At 39.7% G+C, this 10685-nt stretch overlaps 1 protein-coding gene across 4 annotated transcripts in view; it reads right to left on the bottom strand.

The window, feature by feature from the left end:
* Nucleotides 1–10298, bottom strand: part of syngap1a (synaptic Ras GTPase activating protein 1a) — a 38269-nt gene extending 27971 nt beyond the window's left edge. The window contains exons 1-4 of one of the 4 annotated variants that reach the window (XM_034892504.1): nucleotides 10107–10298; nucleotides 9288–9502; nucleotides 9017–9136; nucleotides 5839–5942 (exon numbers count right to left, since the gene is read on the bottom strand). In XM_034892504.1, coding sequence (XP_034748395.1) covers nucleotides 5839–5938 — 100 coding nt within the window. In that variant the 5' untranslated portion in view covers nucleotides 5939–5942; nucleotides 9017–9136; nucleotides 9288–9502; nucleotides 10107–10298. Of the gene's footprint in view, nucleotides 1–5838; nucleotides 5943–9016 lie in introns of all 4 variants that reach the window. The other 3 variants (XM_034892505.1, XM_034892506.1, XM_034892507.1) reach the window with 3 other exon arrangements.
* Between the last annotated feature and the right edge of the window lie 387 nt (nucleotides 10299–10685).

Here is a 10685-nt window from a genome sequence, read left to right as displayed (position 1 = left end):
CTGGGGGTGTGGCTTTGACAAACCGCCGCTTTGCTTGTTTAAAAGCCAAGATGTCTCTCTCACATGGGTGGGCGAAATTCTCTGGGCAACCAAAGCAGAATAAGGGGAGATAATCTTGCCCCTTATGACCTCATAAGGCAGAGCAGGATAACCAGGGCTTGGGTTTACACTTATCACCATTTCTAGCCACTGGGGGACCAGAGGAAGGCTGGGGGAACGCATATTAACGTTAAAAAACCCAATAAAGTGACATTTTAATGCCATGGGACCTTTAATAACAATGAAATGTCAAAGCACCTATTCATTTATGAAAAGATGTACTAAATGAAAAAATCTGAAAAACTAACTTTACATTTAACCCATGGGAAAAAACATTAGCAAAACAACAATTACTACAATCTAAGATGCACCGATTCCGCCAAATCAATATCAACGCCAATACTGACATTATTAGCCGGACTGGGTCTCGGCTACAACCCCAATCTACATTAAATACATTCACTTGATCAATTTCATTAAACATCATTCCACCGGGATCCATCACAGAGCACCTGAGGAAGTCATTTCTGCCTGTGGCCGTCAAACTTTACAACTTCAACAAGAGTGTCCAACACCCCAGATTGGCGCTTGGACTTATTTTGCCTGAAGCAGCTTTAACTTTTAACTTTTTTAATCTATTTATAAATTCTGTACAGTAATTTAATGTTTTTGGGATTATTTTTGGGGCGTGTCCCTTTATTACATTGACAACGGATAGACGTGAAAGTGGGGAGAGACAGATGGGGGTTGACATGCAGCAAAGGGCAGCAGGATGGATTTGAACCGGGGCCGCTGCAGGACTCGGCCAACATTTATTCATACTATTCTTGCATTTTAAGACAATCACACATCCATTTTTCAAAATTATTATTATTTACATTGATATCCACACACTTCAAAACAATAGCAGTCCAACATTAGTAACCTCGTAAATCATACATTTTGGTTGAAGTGATGTTTCCACATGGCAAATAATGTACTAGTGTTGTAGCGTCATAGAAAACCAACAGATCTGACATGCATGCTGTTCATTCTGTGTAATTGAATCTGCAATTAAAAGGGGCATGTTAAAAATAATATGAGTGTTGTGTTCAATTAGTGAGGTGATTGATTCTGTGAAGAAAGAGGTGTCAATTATGGCCCATATTTAAGGAAGGAAGTAAGGAAGCAAATGTTGTGCATGCTGGTTGTAGTGCATTTCACAATGAAATACTCAGCAAAATAGGTCATTCCAGACATTGCTCTGAGGAACAGCAGACTTTGATTAAAAAATTGATTGGAGAGAGGAAACCATTTAAAGAAGTGCAGAAAATTATAGACTGCTCAGCCAAAATGACTTCAAATGCCTTGAAATGGCATCTAAAGCCTGAACGACGTGGGAAAAAAACGTCAACTACCATCCGACCGGATAGAAGAATAGCAAAAATGGCTAAGCCTCAACCAATAATTTGTACCAAGAAAATCAAAGAAGACGTAAAGTTAACTGTGAGTACTGTTACGATCAGAAGAAGGCTATGTGAAACAAAGCTATCAGCTAGAAGCCTCCGCAAAGTCCCATTGCTGAAAAAAAGACATGTACTGAATAGGTTGAAATTTGCAGAAGGACACATTGAATGGCCAAAGGAGAAATGGTGCAACATTTTGCGGACTGATGAGAGCAAAATTGTTCTTTTGGGGTTAAGGGGCCACAGACAATTTGTCCAACAACCCCTGTGCACTGAATTCAAGCCATAGTACACTGTGAAGACCATAAAGCATGATAGTGCAAAAATCACGTTATGGGGATGTTTTAGATTTAGAATTGTTAGATAATTGATCTTGTTTTAAGAGTAAATTTCTTTTTTTTAAGTGTTCAACTTTATACTATAATCCTAAATGAAACAAACTTTTCAAGTTAAATTATCTTGCTGCATCGACAGATAATTTCACTTGTTTTGAGTACCTTTTCGCTCAGTTTTAGTGTTTTTAGCTTGTTTTTAGACACCCTTTTTGCAGTGGGCAAAAGAGGAAATGGGTCTTTCAACAAGACAATTACCCAAAACACACCAGTAAGCGATTCATGTCTTGGTTCCAGATGAACAAGATTGATGTTATGGAGTGGTCAGCCCTATTCCTGGACCTCAATCCCACAGAACACTTGTGGGGTGACATCAAAAATGCTGTTTCTGAGGCCAGACCCAGTAATGCAGAGCAATTGTGGAATGTAGTTCAATCGTCCTGGACTGGAATACCTGTTCACAGGTGCCAGAAGTTGGTCAACTCCATGCAACACAGATGTGAAGCATTTCTCAGAAATAATTGTTATGCAATTTAATATCAGTGCAGTGATTCAAAGTAAAGCAAACCCTTGAGACATTTTTCAGTTCTTACAGTAAATGTTTGAGTTTGTAAAGAAAAATGCAAATATTGCTTTATTTTTTAACAGCCTAACTGTCTTCACTTTCTGTAAAACACAAACTTGATCAATTTTGGTTATGTTTTGATTTGGAATTAAATGTGCAGTGTTCCGAATGCATTGATATTATGGAATTAAAAGCTTTTCTTAGGATTTTGAGCATTACTCACTTCTTTTTGAAACACACTATTATTCTGAACACAACTGTATATGGTATCATACATAATTTTTTACATTTTATTTCTTATTTATACTTTTTCTATGTATTATTTTTATATATTGTAGTATAATTTTCATATTGTTTAGATACTTATTTCTTAGTTTCTATGTGTCTTATAATCTCTATATATTTATCTGTAGTTTTATTCTAGAATGTGAACAGCCGCAATGTCAGCCCCTGACAAGGTCAATTTTTTTTTTTATCTGAAGGACACAACTATTACTGAAAAAAATGCATGGGCCAAATTCCCACAGAGAATATGCCGGGACAGTATGTACTGTAGATGTCAGCATGGTAAGTTGTTATATAGTACAGTGACTTTTCTAAATGCAAAATGAATGCTTGTATTATGTATTTAAACACCTAAAATAACATCATAAAAATCACTCACTGCTTGGATTGGACATAACTGTGATGACTGTAAGAGACAGCAAAGTCTAAATTAAAGATTATGCCAATACAGTTACTTTTACTAATGCCACTTTGCATCCCAAAGAAAAAAAAAACAATTATACTGAGAAATAAAAGCATCATATATCATCATTTGCATTTTCACTGATGTGATGACCATCTGCATTGCTACTAAATAAGGCGGTGTCCTTTCTGACAGGTGTTTTGTTTGTTCAATGATACATGTGTGACTCCTTTTCGGGATTTACGTCTTGCAATTCGCTACATTGAGGGTGGGAGCTGTGGAAAAAATTGAGTGAGCGTATTTTTATTGAGATTGTCCACAATGTTGATTGTGCAGCAGTCCACTTTGTCTTGGGGTGACTGTGTTTCCAGTCACACATCACACACAAAAGACCTCGTTATGTTTGTCTGGAGCATCTGACAATAAGGAGCCTCTGGTGACTCACAGACAGGCTTGCTGAGGCAGATGTCGCTTCATGTCATATGGAAGCCTCCTTAATTGCCATATTCCAACTAGTAAATACTGTTCATGTCAACAACAAAATGGTAATTGTGGCTCCGAAGTTGTTGTTTTTGTCCAACATCTCCAATATGTCCATAAGTCAATGTCTCAAGGTATCCGGATGAAATCTTAATTTAATGCTGTTATGAAGCTGAATGTTGACCATTGGGGAATATGTCATCAATTGAAGTTCAGCTAAAGGCTGAATGCAGTTCAGTTTACAGATTTTTCTTTATATCTATTCAAAGGAGTCAAATGAAATGCTGTTTGTATTAAACTGAATTATTTTGAAGCATCCGTCAATACAATGGAGATGAAAGGAATTGTGTTTTAAGGGCTTAAAGAGTAACTTAAAGACGCATAAACTTTTCTTGAATTAGTAAAGAATTACTATCGTATCCTACCAATTGATATGCCAAGTGCTTTTAAATGTAAGGTGAATAAACATCTTGGCTAATGTTTATTACAGTTAAGCTTGAGCTAAACTTGAGCCCATATATATATATATATATATATATATATATATATATATATATATATATATATATATATATATATATATTCAAAAGACAAGGGCACTAAAAGGTAAATAGTGTTAGTTAATAGTGTTTTCATTACAAGATATAAGTCTGTTGGGTTTATGTAAAGAAAAGTTGAGCAAAAAAAAGGACAGGTGACACTCCTGACTCTGTTCAGGGCCAATCCGTGCTATGTTTAGAAACAGCATAGTAATCGAGTAGATGTAAAATGCACAGAAGAGGTAGAGCTGCAGCATTTGAAAGGATAGGTGGGTGGAGGGGTTGAGGAAGCAGGGGCAGTGTGGGCGTGAGGGAGCCACGGGAAAGAAACGGCTTGATATTTTTTGGAGGAACAGAAAGAAAGTGTAATGTAACCTCGATTTCTCAAGGCCTAGAGACAGCCATTTTAAAATGTAAATACCTTTTGAGTGCAGGAAGGCATAATAACAGCAACCTTAATAAACAATCTGAAGATGCTCTCTCTCATGTGTGTTTTCCAGCATTCCCGTCTCTCTCCTGCCCGTCCCTCTGCCTGTGTGTGAGCGAGCCAAGAGGAATGTGGCCTAGTTACCATAGGAACATTCTCAGCTTGTGCACAGCTCTCCATCAAACTCCTTTTTACTACTGTATTTAGAAGCAATACTTCTTTGCTTGTAAATGAGTAACAAGAACATCACATTTAAAAATCAAGCAGAAGCTCTTAACACCGACTGTATTCAGAAACTTCTGTATTACTGTATCTCATCACAATTTAAAATGAGGTGATTGTCAACTAAGAACCCCCTACGATATGGACTGCCTCTTGTTTGTTTATGCCAACACTCCTAAACATTACTGCGTAGGTCTTAATGTTTGAAATGAAACAACAGCTTTACAAGCTGCGCTAACTAACAAAAAATGATTTCCCTTCGTGTCCCAGGAGGGAACAGAAATGGCTGCTTTCATCTAAGGAAATAAAAAGAGCATAGAGAGGAAAAAGACTCGGAGTGTATCAAAGCCGGAGTAAAAGGCAAATACCGTAATCCAAGCTAGAGGATGTCAAAATAAAACTCTGGGAGTGTGACAAAGAAGGGCTCAGAGGGTGAGTGATGCTCCGGTGGAGGATTGAGCAGTAAATGTAAATGTAAATGTAAATGTGCTGTATTTATATAGCGCTTTTCCAGTCTTAACAACTGCTCAAAGCGCTTTTACATCTACAGGGAACATTCACCATTCACACACATTCATACACTGTGGCAGGGGCTGCCGTACAAGGTGCCAACTGCTCATCAGATAAACATTCACACACATTCACACTCCGATGCGCAGCACCGGGGGCAACTCGGGGTTCAGTGTCTTGCCCAAGGACACTTCGACAATGACTGCAGGGGCGGGGATCGAACCACCAACCTTCCGATTGGCAGGCAACCGCTCTACCACTGAGCCACAGCCGCCCTTTTCCTCAAAAGAATCCTCAATATATAGAGGTACTTTTGTAAAGCTTATAGGGCTGAAAAGAACTGGAAAGCCATGGAAGATAACAGAATGTCACAGCAGAGCCCTCCATTCACACCGCATGTTAAACCTTTCATTAGCTATTGGCATTAACAGTGGTGTCAATGGATGTCAGAGAAAACACTGGGTTTAGGAGGAACATATAAAAACATATAACAGAGAAAAATCTCATTGGACCATGACAGACTGGAGAAGAGGCTGTAAACGTTAGGTACAGTTGACAGTATGTGAAAAGTAGACCTCTGAACGGACTCACTTGGGGTTAAAACTCCAGGTCCGCCACAGCAAACCTCCGCTTGACCAACCAACCCAAACTGACTCTGATGCGGCAGCCACGTCTTTGAAGATGTGTCCATGCAGCTATATTGTACAGACACAAGTTTTTTTTAGTTTTTTTAAGATTTATAGACCGATAGTCACTTACAACAATAATGACATGGAAAATAAACGTTATTGTGCATGTAAAAAATAACATTAATAGAGAAAAATATGACCAAAGATGAAAACAACACTTGATAATTTGGTTGAAATCAAACAAGGAGAAATGCAAATACAATTTTGGGTTAGAATAGGAAATAAAGGAGCAACTTGGAAACTGAGTTCAAAATATCTTTCTGTCATGCAGCAGGTGGAATATTGAGTATTTGGGGGTTTTGGAAAACCTCAAGAACAGCAGTAGGTGTTGTTAAATGACCATCTGGGTTTTCTCAAAGATCAACAGGGATTTATCTTGCAGAAAAAAAACTCATTTTTAACTGTGTGAATTGAATGCAATGTGTCTACAAGGGAGGCCTGATCTGGGACTACTGCACAGAATATGAACACACGTACATCTTGAAACATCAGATTTTTACCCCCCAAAAGGTTGTGCAGGTTAATTGTCAAAATAACTTCACTCACCATAGAAAAACTGAAAACCACAGTATCATAGCTGCCCTTTAGTGCCTTGTAGACTAAATGTCATGATGCTGCTTAACCTCAAGCTGCTACTATGACTAATTAATAAGCATTCCTACCGACACATCAGTGTTTCATTCCTTGTTCTCTGATTGGAATTTCAGTCATAAAACAGTCCCCCATCCAAACAGGGCCATTTGGACAATCTGAGGTGCCCCGGTGCTACTCTCTTGAGACCAGAGGTTTAGGATATGGAGAAGAATTACCAGAAGGGTAAACATGTATTGCGTTTCCTCTGTTGGGTTGCTAAAAGAAATGAGGATGGCAAAAGAAATGAATGGCCTGAGGCAAAAGAAAACAATTTGAGAAGATTGCAGGACAACATCTCGCTGACAGTAGTACCTACTTTTTTTTAGAGAACATTCTGACAAACAGCCTGACAAAGCCTTTCTGTCCTTGGCAGCGAGAGAAAGCCCCCTCCATGCGTTGCATTAAAGATGGCTGAAGAGGAGCAGAATTATGACGGAAACTTGGGTGTTGGAGTAGAATCAGCTCTTTGCCGGCTGTCAGGCGCCCGACTGACAACTGTGGCAGAGAGGCAAGGAGTCCAGATTCTCAACAGTTCACAAGGAACACAGGAAGATTAATAAGACATCCACGACTCTCGCCTTTCTATTTCGGCTAAACGAAGAAAATAATTTCATGAAGAGATGTATGATGTATGATGTATGAGAGTTCATATCTTATAGGAATTTCATGTGGAGGAGGACGAGGAAATCCTGCGAGGGCCAATGAGTCAGAGTGAGCTGGACTTATCTCGTTTTATCAAGTGTGCAGCCTCAGACATTTCATTAACTGAAGCTATTCTCTCTCCCACTCCCTCTCTCTTCTTTTATTTTTAGCTGTGTGCAAGAGCCCGTAGTGCCATATAATGGACTGTAAAAATAGTGTCCTTCAATCATACCGGTGCTACATTACACAGCGTCCAAACATCAAGTACATCTGTTTTTGCCAGCTGAGAAAAAATTCACATGAGCATATCTTATCTTTTCATCCAAAATACAAAGCCCCAGTGCAAAGTCCAGTGAAAGTGGGACACTTGTTGGAGTCAAGAGTAAACTAATTTTTAAATAAAGCTAAAATAACCCTGCAAACCCCCATTTGGTTATTTAAGTAAAATTCAAGAATGACCAGTAATATCTCATTGCACATCCCAGTTTTCAGAACCTCTGTGTAGACTGTACAGTTGTTCAATGTGCAACACCCAGAGATAGCTAATTAGCAAACAGGTACAAGTGCCAAATGGCAAGAAAGTCTGGTTGACTTCATAGAAACTAACTGTCAATCAAGCCGGTCCTTACAAAGACTTCAACTTCAGAGGGAAGAGTGCAGGGACCTCATTTAAAAATCTTTTGAAATAAGTTGTATTCATAAATAATATTCTAGGTCCAATACACTAGGTGTCACATGTTGTATTTTGTGATATGATTTAATAGGTAATGTGATATCCATATGTATGTGTACCGGATGCATGTTGAGCAAGTGACACTTTATGAAAGCAGCTTTGTGCCCAATTAGCAGACATTTCATGCTAGAAGATGCAGCTGTTCAAATTCATGACACTTATGTGGCTTCAAATGCCAGAAAACTGCACTCATAAAGATTAATTGACTAAAACATAGAGGTACAACATAAACTGAGGGCATGAAATTTCCCCACCCGACCCCACACACACGCACACGCTGGTAAGTTTTGCCTTTGGCAGGTGAAACTGTCAATCTACTTGCAATGTTGGCGGGTAGCCAATGAGAATAGAGTAATTGATTAGTTGTTTTTTGCCATTATTCTTTCCCATTCAAGTCCACCATTTCCTCTCTTGTAAACTCAGTGTAGTATAACTGTCTGTGACAGGGGAAATGAAGAAATAAAAAGACATATATTCTAAGAGTCATTACTTAAATTATTTTGGTTAATAACTTGACAGCCCGTAAATGTGTGTTCTTAAGTTCAACAATGATGCTCGTGCATTTCCTGTATTTCCCCTATATGAGGCAAAAGGAAATTGGATGTTAAAAACATGTGGCTTGTGGATTTTAAAATCCAACTGCCACAGTTGTTGGTGTCCTGCATGCTTTGTATGTATTATGCTAATGTAGCATGTATTACTTAATGGCCTTATTTAAGGCAAAAAAAACATGGTGCAGTATCAGAACTTCTTAAATGGAAACCCTCCTTAAATTTTCTTATCAAACATTCATCATGCCAACGCTCGAGGAAGCTCCCTTTCTGCAATGCATCACCTTAAAACGGGCTCAGTGAGACCATGAACCTGAGCAAAGCTGGTGAGTATTGACAGCAGGCATTGACTGTCCTACCTATTGGGGAATAATATTCAGACTTCAACACCTCAATCAGTGAGCCTCTCCAGGCCAACATACTGTGACTAACATTTGGTGAACACTTCACTGTAAGCCGGGGACTATATCTGACAGTATGTCACTGTACTTTCTGCCTGAAAACGTGTATACAACACTCACCCAAAATCACAGGACTTCCTGGTGAAGAAATCTTGACAGCTAGTTACATCTGTGGTTGCAGACAGACTCCAGTGGGTTTCCGGGGCACTTGGGAAGGGGCTGAAGTTCCAGGTTTACTTGCTTTTTGGGACAAAGGTAGAATCAGTATGTGCAGACCTGAGAGACTGTTTCCAAATTAACGGCCAGGTGTTGTCCTCTTTGAGAGATAGTTGTATGTCAATCGTTAGGCCAATTTGATGTGTTCAGTGTGGGCAGCTCCTCTTGTTCTCACCTATGCTGCAGTGTGCCCATCCTTGCAGTTGTCAAGTGTGAAGGCTCTTGAGGAAAACGTGAAGCTGGCTGTCACACGGTGTCCCATCACCTTTAGCTCAATCCATCACTGAAGCCAAAGCGTGCCTATCAGCAGTGGCTCTGTTGTGCAGCTCAGCAGCTCTCCTCTGCTTCTTCTCCTCCCTCTCCTCTTCCTCTGCTCCCTGTCCTCCAACTCTATTGCAATACAGGAACTGAGATGTAATACCAATGCAGCTTCCTCGGTAATAAAGAGAATCTCTTCTGAGGACGGTTTTTGTCATCTTAATTGTTTATTCTGGGCACATGTGACTTCAAACAGCCCCTGCGTCGCTTTATTATGTGGGAATGATACGTAGTCCTATACGCGCGTTTGGGCTAACGATCCACAAAGCCAATTAGTTAACCATGCATCGTTTACATTTACATTTAAAACACTCTACATAGATAGAACAACGCAACACAGATACTGCATGGTTACAACTGCTGCACACGAATCACGCTGATTGCCGATTTTGAAATGAGGATAATTATTAAGGTGATGCCTGTGGGCTATGCCAACTCCGAGCACACACACGTACTGCACATTGTGGGCACTAAACCCACAAAAGAATAAAAAATCGAGATTCCAAAGGTGTTTACTGGTGAAATCCCGATGATGTGCAGCAGCATCTGAACATCTGATTCGTGCACATTTTTTTGATTTGCTCCTTGCTTCTAGCTCGGATGAATTAATCTTGGAAAGCGGCTGTAGTTCACCCTGCTTGGCATAAAGACGTCCCCACAATCCAGAGATTCATACCGATTAAGGGGAATCCGGTGCTATTTTAACGCCGTGTCTTTTGCGCTCCTGCAGTCCGTCACACCTAATTTTCATGTGCGTGAAAAAAGGTGCTTGGTTAACGGAGAAGTCTCTCTCTTGAGGGCGGAGATAGTGCGTAAGATAGACAGAAACAGAAACCAACGCCTCCAAAAGCAGCTCGAGTCCGCCCTGTGCTGTAGCATCTCTGGAGTATGTAGCCTACCGAAAATGAAACGAAATGATGATGACCCAATAATTACTTTTGAAAAGGGAGTAGAACAAAGTTCAATAAGTCTTTTCTTAAATGAGTTGGCTTAATGCCTCACACGGTCTTAAAGTAGGGGTGCTGCACTTTAATACGGCTCAAGATTCCCAACTGGAACATTTCGATGAACTTTAGGATACTTTTTAAATAGGGTGACATAATGTCCTCTTTTGCCCGGACATGTCCACTTTTCACGTACTGTCCGGGGCGTCCGGAGGAGTGTGTGTGTATGTGTGTGGGGGGGGGGGTTCACTGATTTTCATAGGACTATTAGCATTAAGCGTACTTAAATTGACTGGCGCTTTGCACACAAT

Source organism: Etheostoma cragini, chromosome 14 (assembly GCF_013103735.1).
Source record: "Etheostoma cragini isolate CJK2018 chromosome 14, CSU_Ecrag_1.0, whole genome shotgun sequence".
NCBI classification, from domain to species: domain Eukaryota; kingdom Metazoa; phylum Chordata; class Actinopteri; order Perciformes; family Percidae; genus Etheostoma; species Etheostoma cragini.
Note: the sequence above shows the minus strand (reverse complement) of the source record. Positions and strands in the feature narration are given on the sequence as shown.